This window comes from Leptonotus elevatus, chromosome 15 (genome assembly GCF_054856555.1).
Source record: "Leptonotus elevatus isolate MCC_2025b chromosome 15, RoL_Lele_1.0, whole genome shotgun sequence".
Classification (NCBI taxonomy): domain Eukaryota; kingdom Metazoa; phylum Chordata; class Actinopteri; order Syngnathiformes; family Syngnathidae; genus Leptonotus; species Leptonotus elevatus.
In genome coordinates, this window is record NC_141253.1 from 7,437,130 (window position 1) to 7,463,381 (window position 26,252).

A 26,252-nucleotide genomic window follows, 5' to 3' on the forward strand; every position below is an offset into this window, starting at 1 on the left:
CTAGGGGGCGCAAATTCCCCATACGAACACCAATGATTGTCATGACGTTACAAAATAGAAGAAAAAAAAACGTCACGCCCAATACTTTTGTCTACATGCACTACTGGAAAAAATATATAAAACAACCCGAATGCTCTATAAACTCTAATGAAAAAGGACTAATTAAGTATTAATGTTCTTTGAGGGGCTCAGAGACTTAAACCAAACCAGCGTAGACTCATTGCACATAAAATCAGCATGGACATGTTTAATTGTTTCTAAAAATATATTTTTATTGAAAAATAACTCTTTTTACAGCGCATAGTAACAGACGCCGGCATTAAAAGAGGGAAGAAAGTTAACAATTCACTGTGCATTGTTAAAAATGGTTGAACTAGCAAGAGAGGTCACACGAGAGCTCGTCAAAAATAATAACAGTAAAACAAAAAAGCTTCACAGTAAGTAAATGGAGGTGAGACAGAACAGAAGTCGGTATTTACATTACTGCATATTAGTAGGACAATTGGCAACAAAAAAAAGAAGCAAAGTACAGTGTGCATTTAATCTCAATATTTCTATATGTACAAAATAGCATTTTAATTTAGTATGTACATCAAATTAAATAAACAATGAAAATCCCCTGCTTGAGAACAAATACATACATCGTAAATGATTCAATTTACTGTGTATTACAGCATGTTTATTATTGTGGCTGTAATTTGCAATCGTGGTTAACTGCACTGCAGAGAGCTGTTTGGAAGATTTTGGTTACCTTATTACATTGCATGAGAGGAAAATGTTATGCTTTGCAATTGGCTGGGATAGGTTCCAGATACTGGTGTATTTTGTTGTGCAAGTATATACTGCATGTTTTTAAAGAAAATATAATTAATACAAAATATTTTAAACATGAATAAATTAGGTGTGTCTTATTCAACAGTGTATAAGGCACAGTTTGTTTTCGAGTTACAGTCATGTCTTGCCACATTATTCGCGGGGTACCATGAACGTAAAAAAAAATATCCACGTAATTGACGCTTCCCTTACAAAGATTTATATTAGCTGATGGCTCCCAGAAGATGGCGAAAATCACTACTTTTCTGTTTGAGCTATGGCCTGACTAAATGAAGCTCCTCCCCTTACGTAAACATAGTTCCTTGCCACAAATGCTGTACTTTAACACTCTAAAAGCGGTTGGGTCAAAAATAACCCAACTATAAGTAAAAAAAATCCTCTACCTGGGTCAATTTGATCCAACTCTGAGTTAAGAAATGGGTCTTTTAGTATAGTGTAAAACAACTCGTAAAAATTGGTCAGATCCTTTACTTGGGTCAAAAAAAATTGGATAATTTTGTACAAAACAACCCAGAAAGTTGGGTCAAATTGACCCATAAAGTGGATCGGTCCATTTTTTATCCACAATGGGGTTACTTTTGACCCAACTGTTTTTAGGGTGTGTATTAGACAAGATTTTGACCTAAGCACATAAACAGCAAATAGGGGTCGTTTTTAAGCGAAATAGGTTAAAGTTGCCAAGATTCTGCGTATAGCAAGTATACTTCAATTAAACCCAATACTGGTTGTCCTTAAGTGTTGGTGTGGTTGAATTAGGTCGGCAAGAGGTGTTGAATTCAACAGAGATGACCGGTAAAGACTTTCTGCCAGTAAATTTCTCTGTTCCATAACTTCTCATATTCTCATCACTGCTTGTAGCCTCAGCATCAAACGGCCCCCAGAAGGTCATCCCAGGGGCCAGACTCCGCCTCCTGGGGCCTTCCGGTGCCCTAGGTGAGGCGGGACAGCTGGCAGCACCCAGCGGGGTGACCACCACGGACGGAGCGGCCACGCTTCGTTCCGACCGCCCCGAGTACGGGCTGCCCTCGGTGGGTAAGTGCACCGCGGCCAGCTCCTGAAGGAGACGCATCCTGGCCTGCTTTTCCTTTCGGTGTCGGAACACCAGGATCAACACGACGAGGATGACAATGAGGAGCAAACAGGCCAGCAGCGGCAGGATGATGAGAAGAGGGTCCGAGGCGGGTCGAGGGAGGACCTCCACGTGAACCGGACGGGCGTCAGGAGGCTTTGCCGGATCGCGGTCTGGTTCGGAGGGAGGGCGAGGCTGCGGGGGGGATTCACGATCACCCGCAACTGACCGGCTGCCATGACTTCCACCACGTGTGTGATTTGCTGCGCGGTGGAGAGGTCTCTGCTTATGGTGTGTCTTATTGTGGTGCTTATGTGTCAGGATGTGAGGGTGCAAATCCATTTGCACCCCGCTGGATGTCGGTGCTCCCTTCCCCCCCGCTCCTCTTCCCCCTCCTGTGGTGGTTTTGTTCCGCGCAGGCAGGCGCGTCTTGTGTTCTCTACTCGCACCTTCCGCTTTTTTCGAGCCAGGCAGGCCATGACGCATTTGGTGGTGAGGTAAGATGGTGAAGTGAAGCTCACCTTTGGCCGGCTGGACGTTTCCGGCCTTCAGCATGAAGACGAAAGAATCGTTGAGAGGCGTGGCGGGAGCGTGGCCTCGAGACGTGGCGAGCACGGATTTGTTACTCAGGAGTGGAACGTCGCTGTCGCTCAGCGTCTCCTCGATGGCAACGCGGCCTTGAACCACGTCACGGAAAGTAAATGACTTCAGGACTTCGGGGGCTCCGTTGGGGTCGTATGTCATCTGCATACATGAAGGCACAGCACAGACAGGCAGAAATATAAATAAATACAAAATTAAATAAATGTAATCGTTTTCCTTAAAAGGAAAGTGTGTGAAATTTAATGCCATCATGTGGTTAACCGATAGAATGCAATGGCCTAAGTTAAAAGTGCAAACATTTTGAAGAATGCACATTACGGTGCCACAGCAAGACCACAATTCACAAGCCTACAACCAATTACTACATTTGCAAAGCGCTTCTCCTTCGAGTGTCTGTAGCAGAAAAATGTGCCGAAACATGCCCGCCTCCTGTAAGGTACACCTATGTAATAAAATTACTACCTACGAATAGAACTTTTATTTTAATTTTTTGCATTTTATTGAAACTAATAATGTTTTTTTTAAACAAAAAAGAAAAGAAAAATTCTTTAAATTTCTGCATAATTTTCAGTTCAAACACTTGTTTATATTAGCACTTTGAGCAATCATGAAATGAGAAATTGACAACAATATGATCAGGAGGATCCATACCTTGACGAGTTTTCCATGTTTCGGTGGGGACAGAACCTCAAAGACCGGATTGACTCTGCTGATTCTCGCCAGCTCGGAGGCATCCATCATGGCTTTCCCCAGTTTCACAGCAATGCCGCTGGGGACCCTCACTGATTCTCGCAGATAAATGAGAGGTCGCACTAGTACCTTCACCGTCTGCGCGGTCACGTTTCCATACTCGACACCCGGCGCCGAGGCCGACACCGAGATCTGAAAGCTGTCCTCCGATTCGCTGAGATCAGTCATGTGATAGACAACGCGGCCATATTGGAGATCCTCATGGACGAAAGTCATGACTTCCTGGTCATTTATGGCAATGCGCCCGTGACGAGGGTGTGTGGTGAGCGTGTAGGTGATGTTAGCCTGGGTGCGACTGTTTGTTTGAGCTGCGAGCTCGTTGGTCGTCAGGATCACTGCGGTCCTGCCTTGAAGCAATGACAGGCCGGTGTTGTTCACGATGGAAACACAAGGCTTAATCACCTCCAAACTGAACAGTTTGGAGAGTGGACGATGATGTCCGTCAGTGACGTTAAAGTAGAAAACGCCAGTTGATGGCTCACCCTGGTGAAGCCAACCCAAAGAGGAGAGAAAATGAAAGGCAGAAATCAATCAAAAGCAAGGACAAACACATCACATTAATGGGAAATACAGTATTATGTTCATTTTTTCTTTTTTTAGCAAGCCGTTCTGCGCTTCTGCGTAACACTGAAGCTCATTTACAAGATAAATGCCCTCACATTGAGTTTCTCCACCAATGACTTTGTTATGACTGAGTTTTGGGCTGGGTCATTATAGCATACGTGATGTTGCCAGTTGCTATGTTCCTCGAGATGATATTCGTAGTTTGCTATGTCACTTATGATCATGATTATCCACTCTTGGTTTGTCTAGACACTCTTATTTTGTAGTTGATATGCAGTTACTATGTCCCTTATGATGATAATATTGTCAGTTGCTATGTCCCTTATGATCATAATTAACAACTCTTAGTTTTTCAAGTCACTCTTATTTTGTAGTTGCTATGCAGTTGCTATGCCCCTTATGGCGATAATGTTGTCAGTTGATATTTCCCTTGTGATGATATTCATAGTTACTATGCATTTGCTATGTCACTTATGATCATGATTATCCACTCTCAGCTTGTCTAGTCACTCTTATTTTGTAGTTGCTATGTCCCATATGATAATGTTTTCCGTTGCTATGCAGTTGCTGCGCTCCTTGTGATGATATTCATAGTTGTTTTGCAGTTGCTATGTCCCCAATGATGATACTGTCAGTTACTATGCAGTTATGTTCCTTGTGATGATATTCATAGTTGCTATGCAGTTGCTATGTCACTTGTGATCATAATTATTCGCTCTAGTTTGTTTAGTCACTATTTTGTAGTTGCTGTGCAGTTACTATGTCCCTTATAATGATACATAGATTCTTGCTATGGTTCTGTATGTCACTCCTAATTTGTCTAGACATTCTTATTTTATCATATAGGCCTTTTTAGAAATATGCATTGCTCTAGTGAGAGTTACTAAATAACACTTTTGTCAGTATGCAAGACCATCTGAATCCAGCCCTGCTCTCTGGTGTTACTTTGTATTTTGATATATAAAGGCTGTTTCCCAACTGTGGTATCTTGCGTACTAATTCTACAGCTCACATGTCACCTTGTGAAAAATTATTTACAGATAATGACTCAAGCACATTCACATTTTTCTAAAGGACTCAATTGGGCAAACATCATTAAAGATGTTAATCTCAACGAAGCACACTTTTCACCTGCTGTATCAAATGCAGCCGTCCGTGGTTGACATCGTACTGGGTGAAAGACGTCACTGGTTCTGGTCTTTCGCCCAGTGTCAGGTAGCCGTTATTGGGCTTACTGATCACAAGGTAATGCAGTTCCTCTGGAGGAGTGTCATGATCTTCAACCTGTTCTTGTAGAAGAAAACAGATAGCAAATGTAACATGTTTTATTTTGTATCAAACAATGCAGAAATGGGCCCACCTGCAGACTGTCTGGTCCAAGAACTACTCTTTCCCCAACAACAACTTTCATATTCGGGGATCTGTTCCGAATCAATGGTGGCTGGTCGTTGACCGGCGTCACTGTGATGTTAAAAGTCTCCATCACTGTCAAGCTGTCCTTGACGTGGTGAGGAGGCATCAAGTCTATTGTTGACAGGGAGGACGAGGCTGAATAAAATGGCAATGAGGTGGAGTCCGAGGAAAAAGCGGACCAGTGAGACAGAGATGAAGACGAGGTGGCATCCAGAGGGGCCACCCTGGCCTGGAAAGTGAAGCTGTCATTTGTGGTCTCGGAGTCATCGTGGATGTATGTGATGCCAAACTTGTTCAGCGTGATCTGAGAGAAATCCGGCTGGTCCCTTGACGAAAAAAGAAAGAAAAAAAGCATAGGCTGTTTGAAAATTTGTCTACAACGAACCTCCAGTATAAAATGGAAATAGATATCTTAAGAGAGAGAAAGGAAGGCAATAATGGACCTGGTGAGGTTGCGTCCTTGGACTGACAAAGCTCCGTGGTGTGGCAGAGAAATAACACGGTAAACGACATGGTGGTCTTTCTGGAGGGGCTTGGGCACTTTCTCCAAAAGATTAGAGGCATCGAGTTTCGACTGGTCTATTTTAACTTTGCCACCTTCTGACACCACTGCACCTGAAAGACACATTAGGTTATACGTTATTGTTCTAAAATTTAAAGATTTGTCTTAGAGCACATTCCGGAACTTTACAATTCAGCCTGCTGCTAGCTTGAATAAGAACTCCACTTTTGTTTAAACTTTAATTAAACGAGTTTATTTAGCAACCGCTCGCACTCACATTCGTTACGACAAAACTTCCTGATCTACTTGACATAAATGAAGTAGCACTGCCCCCTAGCGGCAGGGCATGTGAAGGTAATCATTTAAATTAAACAACACCTGCCACGTGACATTTCTACCGAGCTGTACAACTCATAGGCCTACCTGCATTGTTGGAAAGTTTGGTGTCATGTTGATGATTGTGATGTTTGTTTGCCTGGTAGGAGATCAAGACTGTGAAGGTGGTTGGTGGGAGGAAGGCGGGAGGAGAAGACACAGTGAAAGAAAATGCGTCTGCAGCCAACCAGCCCACAGAACCCGGCTTGTTCTGATCATACATAATAACCCCTGAATTCACCTGAGACATAAATGAGAACTTGGATTAGATTGACAAAATACAATGAAATATTGTTCTATTGGGAGTAATGATGACCACCATGCTCTGTGTGAATGTAGAAATGTCCTGAGTCGAGTTGTCAGGCATGTGACGGACCAAGCGGCCAAGTTTTGGAGTAATGGTCACTGTAAACTCCACGGTGTGGTTTCTTTCGATGTCAATGGGGTCGTTGGTCACCACCTGAAGCTCCTGCTCAGTAATTGGGGTCACTGAACCTTTTACGTGGGAAAAACAAGTAAGTGGGTTTATATACATACAAGGACGTATAGTATTTTTGCTTAGACCGAGAAAGCGCCCTCAAATTCTTGTATTGAGTTCTTGCTTAAAAATAGGGTGAAAACCAAATATTGTAGTGTAATGAAGAATTGCTATACCTGGGTATACCTCGATCGGATGGTTTCTTTGTAGTGTAAGAATGAGTGAATGAGCTGTAGCGCTGAAAATCTGGCGAGGGGCAAAGTTCACGCCATCATTAACTTGGAAGTGGAAACCTCCTGACAAAGCACCTAAATCAGCGAGAAAAAGTTCCAGCATCAATACAATACCTTTAGCTTAACCACCTCTTATTTTGTTTTTTTTTTGTGTGTGTGTGTGCGTGCGTGCGTGCGTGCGTGCGCGCGCGCGTGTGCGTGCGTGCGTGCGGGCGGGCGGGCGGGCGTGCGTGCGTGCGTGCGTGCGTGTGTCTCACCACTGTGCACAAAGACCAGCTGGCCATTTTCAATATGACTCTGCGTGAAGTTCAGGATGTGTTTGGAGGGGAAACTCCTCAGAGCTAGGTAGCCATTACTTGGCGGTGTGACGATGAACTCAAGCAACTTGGGTGGAGTGTCTGAGTCCTCCGCGCTGAGATCGTCCACAGAGATTTCTGTCACCGAACCCACCCAAACCTGAGAGGAACCACGCGTGGATTTAAAAAAGCGGAAATAATTTGGGACTTCTTGTTTTGTTTACTTCAATCATTTTCTTTTTGGGCTGACTTGTCATTATGAAAGTTGTGAAACACTTTGTGGTTGTTTCGGTATGTCCTACCTTCAGACCCTGATTGTTTGTAACGACAGGCGTCTCATCATTGACAGGTGTGACATGAATATGGACAAAGCAGGGAAGACTGTGCTTCTGGCTCTCTGTCTGGTTAGCCATGATGGTGAAGTTGTCTCTCACTGTCTCACTGCCATCATGGATATAGGAAATGTACTCACGTTCCACCTGGAAAATTATTTGAAATATGTACCAACATGAAACAAGATGCATTGTGAATGTTTAATTGAGAGAAGACTTGTTTGCACCTCGGTGTGAGTAAACGCAGTGATGGGCATCCCGGGGATCCGACTGTGCTCCAAGTGGCCGTGTCGCGGAGGAACAATGATCTGATAGAGGAAATTCATCCCTGAGAAGTGATGACTGTCTACCACGATGATGTCAGTTGTAAGCAGCAGGGACGACCCCTCGTCCAAGGTCAGGTCAGACACCTACAAGGAATTCAACATGGGTATCGTGGAGTTTGTTTCATCAAGAGCGTCCATTTTGGACAACTGTTACCTTTAGTGGCAGCAATGTGGGAATGATATCAATCTCCAGTTTGATGGGTCCAACCTTGGTGAGCCCATTGGTGGCCTCCAAAAGAACAGAGTCATTGCAGCAGCTTCCCGTAGCCGTCTGATGGTAGATAACCAAACCCTTGTTGATGTCCTCCTGGGTGAAAGAGGTTGTTGGCTGCCGTCGGAATTCCTATGATGTCCAAGTCAATGTTTAAATGTCCATTTTAAGTGCCTATTGAGCACTAAATTTAAGACGACGTTTGTTAGTAGCTGGTGAGCTCATAGAGCAGGGGTGCTCAAGGCCGGTCCTCGAGAGCCCCTATCCAGCCCGTTTTCCATGTTTCCCTCCTGCAGCACAGCTGAATCTAATGATCAGCTAATCAGCAAGCTTTGCAAAAGCCTGATAACGATCCTGATCATGAATCAAGTGTGTTAGTGGAGAGAAACATGGCAAACAGGCTGGATAGGGGCTTTCGAGGACCGAACTTGAGCACCCCTGTCATAGAGTTTTGTTCCACTTCAGAGTGAAGCTTGGATTCATGTTAGTTAAGGTTAATTATGTGAACCTGGAAAAGACGCCGCGGTCCTCCATTTTTTGTTCGCCGCTTTTTCTCAAGCGAAAACCGTTCGATGAATCCAAGAGTGGGAGGATTTTGCACGGTGAAAATGATCTCTGAAGGCTGGCTGTCCTCATGGAACACCTGAAGGGAAATAGATGGCAATATGAAAAAAAAAATTGCAATCCCAAGACCTATTATTGGCCTACCTCTAAATTGTCCTTGTTCAAGGAGACATTCTGCCCTTCCGCCAACACCACTGGATGATTACTTATAACTGTTGGTGGCCTCTGATGACTTTCCAGGTACATTTTTATCTGCACTCCAATGTCCAGATGCACCTCTTTTCTCCAATCATCTGATCGCCCCTCCCTACTTCTCTCCCTGGCTCTTGCTGTGATATTAAACCCATCAGATACATCATGGCTGCCGTCATGGTGATATACCAATTTCTTCATCTCTAGATCCTCTTGGGTGAATAATAAAACAGGACCTGCCACTGCTGCAGCGTCGCCTTCCTTAAATCGGAGGACACCATGTTTGGGCGGAAGGAAGACCTCAAACGTGACTTGCTGTGGATCCCGGATGTCCAGATTGCTAAAGATGCTGAGGTTATATGAGGTCAGAGTTGTTATGCCACCCCGCTGGACCATGAGGCCTGTGTTGTTGTTCACTTCAAGGTAAGGATCCTGGGCTTTGACCTGCATTAGAAAAATATTTCATTTTTTGCGCAAATGAATAATAATGGTCCCATTAAAGTAGCCTAGCCCAAATTTAGGTTTGTAGATCGTCAATTGTCAGATTAAAATGTATCACCATTCACCATCATCGATTAGGCAAAAATTTCTTGGCAAAGGGGTCTTTTGGATCTTTTTTGTTGTAACCTATACGGTGTTTTTTGACATTTTTGCTGTATGTACACTTAAAAAAAAATTTTTTTTAAAAGGAAGCAAGTCAATTTTTTGGGTTATTCAATTAACCCAAAAAAGAAAGAAAACATTGGGTTGCTTTTTGGGCTATTCATTTGGGTTGCTTTGTGGGATATTCATTTATTTTACCCAACTTTTTGGGTTAAATAACTCAAAAAGTGGGTCTAATTCAATCGGGTTATTTAATTAACCCGAAAAAGTTGGGTCAAATGAATAACCCACAAAACAACCCAAACATTAAATTGCTTTTTGGGCTATTAATTTGGGTTGCTTTGTGAGATATTAATTTCATTTGACCCAACTTTATGGGTGACCAAACTCAACGGGGTTATTCAATGAACTCAAAAAGTTGGGTTGTTCAATTTTTCACCCAATTTGTGTTATATTTGTTTTTAGTCTTTTGGGTAAATTCCAGACAGCAGGTGATCCATGTTACAGTACTGATTTGTGTCTTACTGTTAGACATTTGTGGAGCTGTACTTTAAGCAAAAAACAAACAAAAAATACATTACCTCCATTAATGTAGAAACATAATGTTTCCCATCTGACACAAAAAAGACAAAACGACCAAAGCTGACTCCACTGTGTACAAACAGCACATTTTTCTGCGGGATAAAATGAAAAATGAGACAGTTGAGGGTTACAAAAATAAAATATATGCACACACTGTGTTCTGTCTTTCAATAAAGTCAATACATAGGTACTTATGAATATACTGTTCAACAATGTTCATTTAACCTGCTTGAGATCTTGCTGTGTGAACTCGTAGAGTTTGTGACTGGGAGCACTGGCCAAGACCAGCTCCCCCATCGGAATTCCCCTCCGGGTATACACCAACCAGTCATCTTCAAAGTCCGAGTCATCGTCCCGGTAACAAAGGTCATTCAAAGTCACCAACCTCTGTCCATCTCGGGCCACGTGGAAAACTTTATCAACAACCCTGACAGGCCGCTGATCATTGATGAGTTGGATGGAGATGTTTACGGTGTGTTCAACTGTGCTTCTTTCTTCCTTTCTGCCATTGAGTTTGGTTGGTTTGTAAACCACAATGTGAAAAGTGAAGGAATCCTGCCTGGTCTCGCTGTCATCGTGGACATACATCACCTTTTCTTCAATGATATCCTGATTAGTGAACGCTACAATGTTGTCGTTTATGGAAGTCAAGTTGGAGAAGTTGATCATCCTCATTAGGCCGTGCCTTGGATGCGCCGTGACGCTGTAGTGGACCTCGCGGTTACTCGCTGTGTTAGTGAAGAGAATACTTTTTGTAATAATTTTGCTTCCTCCTTCCACGACCGAAAGGCCTTTGTTTACTATGGTGAAGTCAGTTGACTCGGTTCTGATGTGGATTCTGAAGTCGTGGCTTGTTGAGTTGGCGAGCGTGCAAAACGCTTGGAAGCTACAAATGTCTCTTGTGTCATCGGGCATCTTAGCGAACAGCTCGTACGTCACTAAGCCGTCCGTGATATTCTTCTGGCTGAAAGTAGAGTCTTTTTTTAGAACTTTATCAATGAGAAACAACTGCCCTTTCTTGGGCTCTGTTAGAAGTCTGAAATAGAGGTCACTCTCATTGACTTTGACACCCTTGGTGATCACATGCAAGTCTTCGGGAGTGACAACAACTTTCAGAACACCGTTGACCTCCATCTTGCTCCTTGTGACCTTAAAATAAATCCATCGTATCATGATGGGAAACACAAGTTTCTCTGTTGCTAAAGAACTAATGCTGACTTTGCACTGGAACCGGTCAGTGACATTCTGAGTCTGGATGCCACGGTAAGTGCTGAGGTATCGGATCTGTTCTTTTTCTATACATTTCTGAGAAAAGGATGTTGTTGGTTTCCATTCGCCACTTGAGTGTAGACATTGGAGTTCACCATATTGAGGGAGCTCTGTGACATTATAGAGAATTTCCACAGGCTGATCAGCAACATTAACTTGTACTGCAAGATGATCGGTGGTGATGAGTGAAGCTCCGCCCTGGTTCACCTCCAGCCCGGTGCCGTTGACCAGTTTGTACTCAAGCTCCACCGCGAGAATCCTCCAAACGACCGTGGTGCTGAACTGAAAAGGATGAGAAACAAATCAAATTTAATCTTTGACGTCTACAGCCGTCAATGGCACTGAATGATTTATTTAGAAAAACATAACAAACAATATGTACCTTCTGACCATCACTGACCCTGAGTGCCATTCTGGAAGTAGAGACCCCTTTGTGGACAAAGCTAATCTTACCCTCTTCCAGATCATGCAGGGAGAACACTTTGATGGCCCTGGCGAAATCATCATGTCATTCAATTTTTTATATTTTTTGTAATGCTTTCGCGCCAGCCAGCTAACCTGTCAGGGTGATCTTTGTGTTCAAGATGTCCGGCCTCGTCGAAGTTTCCCATGGAGCTAAAGACCAAGTCAGCTGGACTGCTATCAGGGTCTGATACGTTCAGCAAATCCCCTGTCAGCTGGTGACATAGGCGATGTATGCTTCAGTCGTTGGATCAAATCAACATCTCACAAGAATTTTGTTGTATTTATTTGTCCAGGAATTGACTGCTACTTACCTGCCGTTTTGTATTTTGAAGAAGAATAAAAACCTTTCCCTGCGGTAGGCTAAGCATGGGCGCATCGTTAACTGGACTGATGTTGATGTCAAACCGGTACAGGTGATGCTCCTTCAGATACACAGGAAGCTCCTTGTTTTGGCTCGAGAAGATGGAGAATAAAAAGTAGTCATGCAGACCCTCTGAGCCGCTGTGAACGTATGTCACTCGGCCCTGCCAGAGGTCAAGCATGCTGAAGGTCAGATCTGTCTCCTTTCCCTGGATCGGGATAGCGTCCCCTTTGGGAATTTCCGGACTGGGGTCAAGCTGCAGTTGGCCGTGAACTGCCTGCTCCTCAATTCGGAACATCAACTCAGATGGATGTAAGCCCAACTTTTTGAAATCGAGATTCACCTGGAAGATTACATCGATTGGCTTACTCAAAGATAATAGTGTCTTTATATTAGTGAAAACCAGAAGAAGTTAAGTACCTTTATATGTTTTGGCTCCAATGGTGCCCAGCTTCCTTCCACGACCTCCAGGCTTCTCAGCAACAGGACATTGGAGTCATGCCTATCACTTATCTCTTGTGCCGTCAGAGTATCAAACTCAGGAATATACGTCCGCCTGGTGGTGGACACCGTATCTGACATTTGGCCCACCTCACAGGCCACAGTGACGTCCTTGGAGATGATCACATGAGGGAGGCCGGTTCTTTGAGCGTTTATTTTAATGTCTCGGAGGCAGCCTCGAAAAGATCCCCCACTGTCAGTCGCCTTCCCGAGTCCAGCTCGACTTGCGTCACTCCGGGTTTGTTCTTCAACTCCTCCCAGGAAGAGAGGTCCTCTGAGTTGCATGAGATGCAACCCTGGACTTAAACTGGCCTGTAGCAATTCTTCACCTACCTTAAGCTGTACCATGTGGGGTTGTATGTGCAGCCGGATGGGATACCAGATGTTGTTGTCGTGGAGACGAGTATCTGAATACAACTCAATTATTTTCCCGTCTGCGGTGACGAGTATTGCGACCAGGTGTCCGTCTCTCATCTCTAATACAATGCCTCCCTCAAGGGCGGCGCTATACAGGACTAAACCGTCATCTTCACTCCCAGAGGGGTGCAGCTCACATTCAAACAAACCTTCCTGTTCTGACTCCCATGGTGGCAAAGAGATGAATGCTTTCAAGCTGGCAAAATGGACAGAATCATCTTCCGTTGCAGAAAACAGACGACTACACCCCAGAGACACCTCGTGGGCACTCTCGTAGCCGGTAGAACGGCTCAAATTGGACAGAAGGTTGAGTTCATTGAAAACAGCTTCATCTAAACAACCTCTGAACCCATTGGAGATGTTATCAATGTGAGGACGACGAAGTCCCGCCGCACTGCCCAAAAAAAGAGCGTCTACACTGAGCTCCACATCCGGTCCTGGCATATGGACTCTAGTGTGAGAACTTCTGTCCACGGTCATTGAGACACGATGATGGTTGTGAGTGACGTAGACAGAGTGCCACATCAGATCACCGAGGCTGATGTCCCTTTCCGAGTGCAGAAACTGCTCACCTGAGCCAAGGTCCACTCGGAACTTAAAGGGAGAAGTAATGGAGAAAAAAGGATTGTTGTGAGAGAGGAGATATGCTTCGATTTTTATGTGGCTTAAGGCAAATACTGTAACAAAATAGAATAGTATAGAACACCTTTTATTGCCACTAAGTACAGCAAGACTGGACATCACATGGTAACGACATATTGAGTTTAATTAAACCGTGACCATCTGTCAATGAGTGGGAATCGAACTTAAGTAAAACAAGTGAACAACTACACTTTCAGTGAAACGACTGGACGCAGAAAATTGAATTTCGAATCGCTACTGCCACCTGTGGCTGAAAAATGAAACTGCATTTTCCCTTCTTCACTTACACAACTCCCTCATGACGTCTCATCCGCAGACAGAACCCGAATTCTGTCTGAAAACTATTGACCAGAGGCTTGCAGGAGTACCCATCTGAACAGCTAACGGGTTAATCTACTAATTAGGAGATGTTTCAGTCATAAATGGGCTTAAAAGGCTATTATAAAGATATTTTGGGTCAAATTGTTGCAGAGCAGCTTTAAATAATATATAAATGTAGATTAAACATAAAATAAAGTTATTATAATAGGAACGTAATAATAATAATAATAATAATACATTTATTTGTATAGCGCTTTTCAAGACACTCAAAGAAGTCAAACTAGCTCTCTTTTGTCATAAAGCCTTTTAACTTTGTGACTGCAGGAGAAATACACGAGTTTGAATGTAAACAATAAAAAACAAGGACATTCTTGCCCCCCCCCCCCCCCCCCCAATGTTACTCAAGAGCAAACATGTTCCAAAAAGAGGTGAGTGAGGCTATTTTCCAGTTCCTTGCGAGCAATCTGACACCAAGCCGAGTGCAACTCTCCTCTTCGCCTGGCTTCGGGATAGTAAATGTCAACACATACTATATGGACCACAACCACGTAGTAACTCACCTGTAGGCGCCCGGACGTCAGCTCCAACAGCAAGAAGTCTCTGGGTCCCACTGCCAAAAATAACAGGCCCTGCTGACTAGAAGTTTTGAACTCAAAGCGGAGCGATGTTTGAAAGGAAGCTTCCACTGTCTGCAGCTGGATGGAGCTGTTGCCATAGAATGATACTGGAATGATGTAAAAAGAGACAAATTGTTCGGTTCAGTTCATCGCAGTGTGTCATTTGGGGTTTTATGGATCGTAATTCTTACAATGTTGTTTATCAGAGATGAGCTCATTTGTCAATGCACAGTTATTAAGAAGGTGTTCTGGGAAAAAAAGATTATAACACTTCTTTGTTAACTACTGCTCCAGTTACATGATTGGTAAGACTTATGCCAACACACATTGTTGTTTATTTGAGCATCAAGTAATACAATGACACCCCCCCCCCCCTCCCCCATCTGTGTGCTAATGCCCTCAGCCCACTTCTGACGCTATTGACTGGCCTGTCGATGTGGTGTGTACTCTGCACTTTTTACCTGCAATCCAAATTCAATAATGGCAGCTAATGCACTCTGGAGTGGGTCATCCAAATATTTTCTGCCGCTAATTAGACTTCACTGCTGACCCAAATGACGCAGGTTAGACTTTTAGCAGACAGAGGTTGTGGCCTGAATTGGATTCATTAATCGGGGGAAGCTGCCACTTTAACTTGAACACTACTAAGAAATATATTTATTTTTTGCTTTTGTAGTGTAAAAATGAACTCAAATTGAGAGCTATTTATTGAAGTTCACAAAATATTAGAAACGCCTCCTTTTGATGCAGTCCACTTTTACACCCATGCATTGTACAACCCTAATAAAAACAGAATGCTCCTCCACTTGCTACTGACAGTTGGTACATAAAGTGTGTGCCTTGCAATTAGAACATAAAAGCATGAAAACTAAAATATATATTCCTGTTACATTGCCAATGTATTTAACATTAGCGCATTTTTAAAACAGTAATGCAGTCTTGGATTAAATTGATTTGACCTAAAAAAAAAAAAATTAAAAAAGCATTGGAACGGCGCTTTCCATTAGATACCGAATGCGGGTTACGGAAGAGTGAGCGTGTGAGTGGATTTAGAAATAGCTTACATTAAATCTGAAATTGTGGAGAAGCTCAGAATGACAAAAAAATACAGTGTTTGTTGAAAATGTTTTTTTTTCTTGCAGCTGAACAAAAAGTCACATTCAGTATGTATCATTTTATCATAATTACCATGGCTGAATTTACATCCGTCCATACATTTTCATTCATTTATTCTCAACTGACTTTGCGCAAGATATATCCTGAACTGGTTGACTATAAATCACAGGGCACAATTTACAGTCTCCAGGCCACTTTATCCACACTATTATTCAAGCCGTTGGACAAGGCACCATGCTTGTAACATAAGTTGGTGTTCAAATTTGAAATATACCCTCCATTCTTCATTTCAAGGCAGAAAACAGTTATTTCTCCTGGCCAATCAGCAAATAAAGATAACAATTAGAGAACCACTCAGTCAGCAGACCGAGCCAGCGTGCTTGTCGTCATAAAGCTTATAAAACCCCCGTCTGTCTCTCTGCGGCTAATCTGCTTCTATGATATGGATTACCATATTAGTAATGTGCCAACACACAAACACCTCTAGTGCATCCAATTTTTTTTTACTATCGTACCAGTAGTAAAATGAATGGAAGCAGCACGGGTAACTTGGTCATTGCATATTTAGGATTAGAATGGCATTATTTGTTTACAAATGTTCACAGTTGGGTTCATTAAATTAACTTAGATGGGTTGACATACTTTGTATGGGGATTTCGAGACTACAGAATTCATAGGAATTAACTTCTTAAAAAAAAAAAAAGAATATATAAATTATCAAATGCTTAAAATTGTAATCAATTAACAAACAATATAAATTGCCAAAAAAATGTCATTACAAATATGCATTGTTTTTCATACCTTCACAGAGCACAACTAAGTAAAGGTCAGACAGGCATGATGCTTCAGTCACACACGCCTTACCTGTATAAACTTGTCCTGTGGAAATGAGCAGGAGCAGAAGCAACTCAGCCACTAATCTTCCCATTGTTGCTTGGGCCCCTAAAAATCCCACTTAGTTTAAAATAAGAGCAACGTCTGCTTCCTTTGTAGTGAAGTCCATCATTGATGTCCTTGCATGTTAGTTACAGCAAGTGACAGCCTCTTGTCAGTCTAATACATTTGGATTACTGCCTGGGGGGAAAAAAGAAAAAGTACCTGTGCTTATGGGCGTCACCCTGCCACACAGATCCGCCTTCGTAAAGCAACCATAGTGCCGCATATTACCGCATGGGGGCAGTGTCACCCCAAATACTGTATAGAGCTACAAAACCCTTGTGTCGTTCTTCTTTCGCAGGTAGATTTTTGGAGACCAGAATGTGAGCCGCCAGTTGCACATCCTTGGACAAACAGTAAGTACGGGCAAGTTGTAACCAACGTAACCAACCTAACCATAACCAAACGCTTGAGTTCTGTCCTGTAATGCACCTTAATTTTGACATATATTTTACTCATATTCCAAATTCAATATAGGTCTATGTTGTCTGCCGAGCTAGTCTTTCAAAAACGTTGTAAATATTGTATCCATTTAAGCAAAAATAAATACATCTGAAAATAACTTCATCTTAAGTTGCATTTCTACAATGAATGTTAAAAACAAAATCACTTATTAATTCCTGGCTTTTCTAGAAATGAGAAACACTTACATCAAGCAGAAAAATCTGCAGTTGGCCTTCTATGGACCAGTCCCAGTCCCACCCATTGTTAACTGGGAGAGCCTCCAACCACCTTGCCAGTCCGCCAAATATCTGTGAGTATAAATAAACACTCCCAGGATGCCTTTTTTTTTGTATGTGATTTAAAATGTTCTGCACCAGCCGCAACATTAGGTACACCTGCAAAATCTAAGAGCCCTCCAGAGCAGTATTTGCTTAACAGTATTAATTGTGATGGTTTAATGTTGTAGAACTGCATCATACTGAATGTTGTGTCTCATATTTTGGTTACCTATTTTACAGTAGTTGCATGAAAGAGTCAAAATACTGACAAACACCTGTCAATATAATAATAAATATGTAATTTCTAATTGCCCGCTCTCATGTTGCAAATAATTAGATTCATACATCTCTCAGGACTGCTTGTAATGACAACACACAACATAATTTTCTCTTGTGAAGGCATCACATTATACACTACAATGTTTTATTTATATCACCGAACACAAATATGACTCAATTTATGAGTAACCCAACTGCTTTTGCTTTTGACTTGCAAGTTGCGAGCATTAATTTGAGACACAAGTGCAAGATGGCGGCAGCGAACTTCACAATAAGCAGCGGTTTGGCAGATAGTGAACAGTTCTTTAAAAAGGAGGCCAAGTGCTTGCTGTAATTTATTTTTTATTTTTTTGCCACCCCAAATTGAAGTTTATTGTCAAACTAAAACTAAACATAAAACAAAGAGACGTGTATTTAACATAACTTTGCTTTAAGAAATTTTGCTAGCCTCATGCTAACACAAAAATGGGAAATGGCTAACATAACTAGCATGGCTACTGCTGTAGTTGAAAACTAAACATACTAAACATTTATTTGAACACAAGCAGTAGAAATATATGAAAATCAACTGTTACTACACTTTGTGACAGTATTCTGTGTTTCATCATCACATCTATGTATGTCTGTATAAGTTTCTACGTTTTTGCAAGTTTCCATAATACGTTCTACTGACTGGTAAATACGCCCATTCCAACACTGTCTAGACACAAATGGCGCATCACCAAGAGCGACCAAACTGCATTGAGGGATGAATATTTACTTAAGTTAAGGTTTGGGGTGTGATGAGTCTGTAAGGAATCATCAATTTTACCATATCAGCCAATAGCGTTTATTTTGTCCAAAAAAGCCTCTAAGTAGCATGAATAAAATAAAACGCACTAAACTTGCAGGAGGATTGAAATGGAGAGGGGGGAAAAAAACTATTTTTAAAAACCATAATAGCCAGTAGCTGATAAAGGGAAAGTGGAAAAGGCAACCCTCCAACACCTGACCTAAAACTACACTTGCTGTTAAGTTTCAGCTTGAAGGAATACGTCCCATTAAAAGCTCTGAAAGAACACTTTTCTTCTTCACATTCCGCTCGGCTCGCGCTTGAGAGGAGAGCTTTTTCTCCACCGCCCTTCCAGCTTGAGTTCCCATGATGTTGAATAATAGAGTGTGCCGCCTGCTTTCTTAAACGGAGAGGTCACACCCAAAATGGGTCACAGTTCAGCCGGTGTGATGACGAGCGCGCTGGTGTGTTTTTAATGAGCGCGGCTCCCACACTGTGAGGATTAACGTCTTGTCCTTAAAGGCTGCAAAGACAACGCAATAAAAACAATGGCTTTTCATTTCCATTTTCCCCTTTCTCATTAAGCCTTTCCTCAGCATAGGAGCCCATTTGTATGGGAAAATGTGAAGCGGAAGGGCAATTATTATTTTCTAGCAATAAAAATAAATGAAGAATCCTTTAAACGTTGTTGAAAGTAGCAACAGCCAGGTTTTTATGAAGTGCTGTGAGTTGAAACAGACGTGTCCTACCTAATATATGGCTTTCTGAAGGGTCTGTATTTGAGACAGTGACTTGGTGAATGAAATAAAACATTTTTTTTGCAGTTTAAGGGAAATCATTGATGCTATTTTTGCTAAATAAAAAAGGGATTTTTTTTTGCATTTATTTCTGCTTATTAACCGTTTATTGTTCAAAGACAATCACCGTGTTGAAATTGGCTCATTGGCGCTAGCTGAGTCAAAATACACAATAATAGCAGGTAGCGAATACAGGAAGCACCAGGCTGAGGATGAGACCAAGCGAATGACGCACCAAGGCCTATTTTAATGCAGCAGCTAAACCAACAAAAACAATTCACAGCTGGAAGGGCAAAGATGCTTGTTAACGTGCTTGAAATACAAAGCGAACATGGCTGCCAGGAACAGACAACCGTCTGCTGCCCTGTTGGAAAAATAATGTGTCGATTCCTTTCCTCTCTACGCTTCCCCATCCTTCCTTCCTCACCTTTTGAAGTAGGCGTCTATCGAGGACCCCCGTTTGATTGGCTCAGCTCCTGAATCCGGAGTTAGGCATGCCACACGACTGGACAAAAACACTCATCAGATCCACACTGATGCCTGATTTCAGTTGCAGTGGATCGTTAGTTGTGGTAATTAATCTTTTCTAAAATGTCAACTAAAGCCAAATTATAAACACTAAAGTTATATTTCTGTGAGAGTGGCACCATTTGTGTTCAAATATCTGTTGCTTAACACACTGAAACACCACCACATAGATGCTAATTGTTAGCCTGTCTATAGCATTTAGCTAGGGATGTAACAATAACAACAATATCGCGATATTAAAACTGCCACAATGTCATCGTTGTCATGTCACGATATAAAAAGCAGCACATCTGTTAAAAAAATCTGATTATTTCAATTTGTGCAGTTTTAGCACCCTCTGGTGGCTAGTTTTTTTTGTTGTGCCGTTTAATTTTCACAAGGCATGTTTTGGCCTTGGTTATGTTTAAAATCGCTAATTGTCAGATGAAGGGAAATTTAATATGCTTGTGAATCGACTCAATGTGTGCGTGCATTAGCAAGTAAGTGTCTCAATATTAAGTGTAATTTGAGATTGTATGTTGTTTACGTGCATTGTTGTTCTGTCAAAAAGCACAATATTGTGCCTTTTTTACTTTTTAGAACAGCTCATTTTTCTTTTGTCTTTTTTTACAATACCATTACCTTTTTTAATATCGCCATACTCCCCACAATATTGTGATAATATTGTATCGTGATGTTTGGATATTGTTACATGCCTCCATTTGTGCTTTTTTTGTTTTTGTTTTAGTAGGGATGGACGATTACCGATACTAGGTAGCCTATCAGTATTGGGCCGATAGCAGGCCTTTTTTCAAGGTATCAGTACTCGAAATCAGCCCCCTTCTTGTGGCATTTTCATGATCAGGAACAAGAAATTACAAGAATGGAAAGTTGACATTAATTTAATACAATTTTAATGAAAATGCTATATTGGGATATCATGGTCTTTGGTCAGAATTATCAGGTTTTTTGTGGGGGGTGGGATTTTATGTATCAAAAGTACTGGAGGTATCAGTTCTTGGTATAGGCATTAATGCCCACGCAAGAGTTGAGTACTCATACTGGTATCGATAAAAAAAAAAAAAGAAGTGGTATCAAACTCTATTTTTTAGCATTAAGCTTGATGAATTTAATGCAAAGCTATGTGGTTGTTTTAAATACACAAAGTGTAATTCTTCCTTTTATGGGAGTGGCATTTAAACAGTTTGAAGCCTCTTTTTGTTGATGAAGAATTGCTGATGAATTTTATCTGCCAAACTGTTTCTTGTTTACAAAGTAAGCTGTGTTCGCCACCAGCATCTAGCGCTCCAGCGCCTGAAACGTCTTGCCAAAAATCCACTGGGCTAGATTTCAGCTCACCCATGATGATCCTAATGCGCATAAAAGGACTATAGAAAATGGATTGATGGATGAATAAACCTTTAAATCCCACACGTTGGCCTATTTCACCAAACCTCCGCACAGTTTTTGCTGAGCTGCTAAAAAAAATCAACAAAAACAATAAAAAGCCCACCTGTGCAGTCGAAATGAATGAGTCACTCTGGAGGGAAAAAAAGGGAAAAAATAGTCATCATGGAATATGGATAAAATCATGCGTGGGTTCTTGCGTAAACCTTGGCCTGAGCATGTCGTCCATTTCCAGCATAAATACTGTAATTGAGTGACACAACCATTTTCTATTTATGTACCGGTTGCATAAGAGTGGAAAGAGAGAAAAGGCCCATATTTCAGACAGGGCAAAAAGAAGAGCAGAAGGAGGTCAGGAAGAAGCAGCAGAGTTAGCAGATAGTATTCCTACACTGTGCGCTTTGTTCTGCGTATACGTGCGTGCATAAGGCGCCATATTTCGGGGAACTTTTCAGATATTTGATATAGTTCTTTCCTGTAATGTGATGCTTGAAGCAGCTACTACTTTTAGCTTGAGGGGAATATTTTAGCTTTTATTGCTTAATATGTTTCCGGGTGTATTGTTTAGTTTTTTTTTTTTTTTTTTTTTGCAGTGTCACACTATGTACAGTACAAGGAATAGGCTTTGTATATTCATAAAAAATAGTCTCAAACATGTGCAGTTCTGGTCCATCATGGATCTTGAATCTGCCACATTTTGATCCTTGACAGCTGTCGCATTATGGAACATTTATTTAAAGAGAAAAAAAGTTTTTTTTTATTACTTGTATCATGGGTAACCCAAACACCCTTTTTTTCCCCTCCCAAGCCATGACTTGGGAACTCGGTTAGGTGGGTTTCAAGAGCCACTTTCAAGTGACCTTCTTTTGCATTGAGTTTGGTTGGATGCACAAATTAGCGTTGGCTTCTTATAATCAGCACATACTGTACATGATTTTTCAGTCAAACTGCCTGCCAATAGCAAAAAAAAATATGGGGGTTATTTTTTGAGGGAAGGATTTGTCAACAACACCACGTACACACAGTTGCTCTGTCTGCAACAATACGCCTGGGTATACTGGGGCCCCATTCTGAAATGGGCTAATTTCAGCAAGACAAGAATAGAGTGTATGAAGTATGCTCGAATTCCTGGGAGCGTGTTTGAAATTGTGAAGAAAAAAATGCATAATATGTCTCCTTGAACAACTTGTGCAAATCACAGCAACTGTGGCCAATTGTGATTGGGAATTTCATCCACTGGAGGTTGTTCTAGCTAAACGTAAAAATATGATATAGATGAACTCATTTGCTCCCAATAACGTATAAATACGTTCTATTTTAAATGTTTTAAGTGTCCCAAAGACGGATTTATACATTTAAATTTTTTTTTAATGCTTAAGCATACAAAAGGCTTTGATGCAGCCTCTCAATTACACAAAACGGTTGAAGCAATGATAGTTATTAAAAAAAACGGCCAGCAGGTGACAGTAGAGTATAAGAGATCAAGCAGGGCCATGTTGAAAACAAGGTGATTTCCCCCACAATTAAGAATAATGCTGCAAAATTGAAACAGATAGAAATATACGTGTGTTTTTTCCTGATGCAAGAAGAGACTCTAATCTTTCTTTTGGTAGGTTCCCTGTTTTGATAGCAATATAACACAATATTCTGCGGACCTTGAAAAATCTGTCAAAATCCAGTAAAACAGGGGGTTGCTTCAGTGAAAATGGCTGGGAGAGAATGAGTTAAAAAAAAAAAGCTTGATTATTCTTTGGAAAAAATAAAAATGAAAAGAAAAAAACAGGAACTCTGCAGACTCAGTGTTCCTAGTGACAGGAAGAGCACATGCAGGGACGGAACGATGGGAAGGCAGGCAAGGAAACCACTGGTGGTTATGTTCTTTTGTTGTTACTCTCCAAATGGAAAGATTGTGAAATGGAAGACGCTATAGACACAAGCCAGGGGACCTTCACCATTTTTAAGTACTTGGTGGTTTTGGATTGCATTCTGGTCATAAATTGCACATTGTACAATTTATTCTCCTACATAGAATACAAATCAACATGTATTACATGCGCAGTGTTATAAGTACAGTAAGTAAGTATGCAAGGATTTCTGTCTATGTATTCAGACTCTCAGTCACTAGTCTTCAATTGTGTTAATAACCACCAGAAATGTTTCATGCTTAGCTTTATTAATGTGGAAAGTGGGCTTTTGAATCCCATTCATCCATTTTCTACCGTTTGTCTTCAGGTTCACGGGTGAGCTGATAGGCCTATCCATACAATAGCTGACTGTCTATGTGAATGACAGGAATCCAGTCCATGGTGAACCACACCTATCAAAAACGTAATCACTCACACTCACATTCACATCTACTGACAATTTTGAGTCTTCAATGAACCTGTTATTAGCCAAGAATAACCAAGATTCAAACAATGAACCTCGACTTGAATCTATGTAAGTACACTCTAAAAACTGTTAGGTCAAAAATAACCCACCTATGGGTCAAATATGGACCGATCCTCTACTTGGGTCAAACGGGCCCAACTTTGAGTCAAGAAATGGGTCTTTTATAAATATTGGTCAGATCCACAAATTGGGTCATTTTGTATCAAATAACCCAGAAAGTTGGGTCAAATTTCCATTTTTTTTATCCATAATTGGGTTGCTTTTGACCAAACTGTTTTTAGAGTGTATGTAATGCAACTAACTTTGATGTGCTAACCACAGTAGCATTCTGACCATTTCTAAATCCTAAAATCATACTTGTTGTGAAATTCACCAAACAACTCCCACTTGACATTCTGTCACATTTTCAGGACTTTGAGGATTGTTTTCGCTCTGCTTTCTCCGCCTCTCACCTCTCCCATCCCTGAGGTCAGTTCCTAAAAAACATTTGGCACCAGCTGCTGTCCTGACTCAACAGCAGACCATCTGACCCGCTGCTCTTCGCTATAGTTAACGTTGTTGAAGTGAAACTTTGTCTGAATCACCGCGTCTGTCTGTAGTCACAACAAGAGCTCACGCTAACAAAACAGAAAGGACATGCACGGTGCATCACATTGACTTTCACACTAGGCAAGTTTTTTTTTCCATTGAGCGGTTTCTTCCATCTAAAAAAAAAAAAAGTTTGTTCTGTCAAGACCCCAACAGCCGCGCTTGTTTGTCAATTTAGTAACAAAAACACATCCTCAAATGTCTCGGCTCCCATTGCAGAAGCTCGCATCTGATCTTGTCCATGCAGCATCTAACTGGATTATGAACGGTGATACAATTTCCCAGTGTACAATTCACTCACTTAAAGCTATTTTTATAGTCCGGGTGGCTCTTTTGTGTTCCTGGGACAAAACCGCTTCCAGCTAGTGTGGTCGGACAAAATTTGAAAGGGCATGTGGGTGTCTGGAAAACACATTAAGAGGAGACTCCCTGGAAAATAGCCCAAATAAGATATTTTGCTCGTTTTATTGGCATCGTTCTAAATAACCTGGCATTAGCCATATTTGAAATGAACATACTTCAATTGCAATCTATAGTATTATAGGTTAAAATAGGTCTTAAATTCAATTCCATATAATGCCCCCCCCCCCCCCCCACACACACACACACACAACCCCCGCCTTCCACTAGTCTTGGCCTTTAAATCACTGTGCCCTCAAATACACACAGGGTCATGGGGATTCAATAAAGAGCCAATTGTACCATTGAACTAATTATAAGTCATAGGTCGGGGGGAAAAAAACACATAAACAGGGTCAAGGGTGAGACTTTATTTTAAGCATCAAGTGAGTTGATATGAATAAGCCATTGTTGGCATCCAAACTGAGTCCCGTTGTTATGCGTGGGTCTCATATACAGGAACCATGTCGGCGTCATATGTGCTTTTTCTTCCTAAATGTCTCTTTCACAATTTAATGACACACTGATTGCACAGCATGCTGTGATTAGATTCTGTGGAGCCAGTTACAAATGTGGAATTACATTGTAAAGCGGTAAGGCAGCATGGTGATGTACCGGTAGTGGAGGTTAAGCATTACTGCCCCCAGGTCGAAATTCGAATCTCGGCTCAGGCACTCGAGTGGGGTGTTTGCATCCTGTGGCTTCCTCCAACACTTATTGAAGTCAACTCCAGCTCACCGCTGGCTAATTACAGAGAAGAGGCTGGGTCGTACTACTGAGACAAAATCGAAAATATATATTCAGGCAAAAATGCATCCGTACCGGTATGTGCCTCCTGAGGAGTTAAGTCAAGTAAAAAAAAAAAGCTCCACCAAAAGTATACATACCAACAAAGCCTCACAAATGGAAGTATAAAATGTGGGGCGTGTAAGTCAAAGTGGTTTCCTGTATGACTTTGATGTTTGTCAAGCACCAGCTGATCCAGAAATTAATGTTCTGGTCCTGTTTTCATGACACCTAATTACTACATTTTCCAAAATCAAAGTAAAATAATATATATATATATATATATATTGAAATAGTGCCATTGACTATGATTTAAAACATATGCTAACTATTTTTGTTGTACGCTACGATAGTTAGCATTACTTTGTTTCTCACTGTCATTTGTTAAATCCTGGTACAAATGTTCCATAAATTGTGCCAATTTCGATCACTATTCCCTGCTTCCAAGCAAAATAAGCAAAGTCCTGATTGGCGGTTGTCTCTCAGAGAGTGATTATTCCTCCCTGACCTACCTGCACTAAAAAACGTTGGAGCTGACACAAAAATTTAAATTACAAATCCACCACAATGTAGTTACTACATAAGCGAACAGATACTTATTTCTTCTTCTTTGTATTTTATGGATGACCTGTGACACCATGCTGCCTCTCACAGGTCATTTGTGGTATGACAACCGACATCCGGTATGGGGGAGGCGACACACACGACAAGAGCAGTAAGCTGTCGTGTCTCACGTTACAAAAGAAAAAGTTTAAGATGATGTGGCGTGTATGATGTCAGGATCTTCAGAGATTTATTTACAAAATACTAGGAAGTAATTCATATTTTTAGGATTAACGTGATTTGTTGTTGTACAATGCAGAAAAATGTCAAACATCCAAATGTTTTTTGGTACTGTTTTTGTGCCCTTTCATTTTGACAGCCTTTCCCAAGTAATATAGTTCTTTATTTGTTCAGATTTTACCTTTAGGGACAGAATGAACAATTGTGGTTTGATTTGTCACTGAATGAATTATAAAGCATTAAGTGGTA

The 26,252-nt window shown here is 41.4% G+C and overlaps 1 protein-coding gene and 1 long non-coding RNA gene across 2 annotated transcripts; one reads left to right on the plus strand and one right to left on the minus strand.

Moving 5' to 3' along the window:
• Positions 1-246: 246 nt before the first annotated feature.
• LOC147161813 (chondroitin sulfate proteoglycan 4-like) lies at positions 247-16,676 on the minus strand. The gene is made up of 22 exons (XM_086096986.1): positions 16,501-16,676; positions 14,464-14,627; positions 12,443-13,534; positions 11,973-12,365; positions 11,755-11,873; positions 11,579-11,687; positions 10,153-11,478; positions 9,927-10,019; positions 8,695-9,186; positions 8,495-8,629; positions 7,930-8,118; positions 7,677-7,859; positions 7,420-7,596; positions 7,079-7,277; positions 6,765-6,896; positions 6,430-6,605; positions 6,159-6,351; positions 5,677-5,848; positions 5,181-5,559; positions 4,952-5,104; positions 3,158-3,739; positions 247-2,647 (listed from the first exon to the last, which is right to left on the minus strand). Exons 1-22 carry the CDS (start codon positions 16,562-16,564, stop codon positions 1,544-1,546), a joined length of 7,626 nt encoding a protein of 2,541 aa, XP_085953112.1. The 5' UTR covers positions 16,565-16,676; the 3' UTR covers positions 247-1,543.
• On the plus strand, positions 14,312-26,252 carry LOC147161814 (uncharacterized). The gene is made up of 6 exons (XR_015097276.1): positions 14,312-14,331; positions 16,874-16,928; positions 17,206-17,326; positions 23,289-23,384; positions 23,858-23,915; positions 25,875-26,252. It is a non-coding gene; the product is annotated as an uncharacterized LOC147161814 (long non-coding RNA).

What these genes read in the sequence shown, in the direction of transcription:
- LOC147161813 (XM_086096986.1), bottom strand. Translation starts at nt 16,564, where the DNA reads ATGGGAAGATTAGTGGCTGAGTTGCTTCTGCTCCTGCTCATTTCCACA. An exon ending in CAAGGACGCAACCTCACCAG is followed by an intron (nt 5,560 to 5,676) that starts GTCCATTATTGC and finishes TTTTTCGTCAAG; the next exon opens with GGACCAGCCGGATTTCTCTC. An exon ending in GGCTGCATTTGATACAGCAG is followed by an intron (nt 3,740 to 4,951) that starts GTGAAAAGTGTG and finishes TGGCTTCACCAG; the next exon opens with GGTGAGCCATCAACTGGCGT.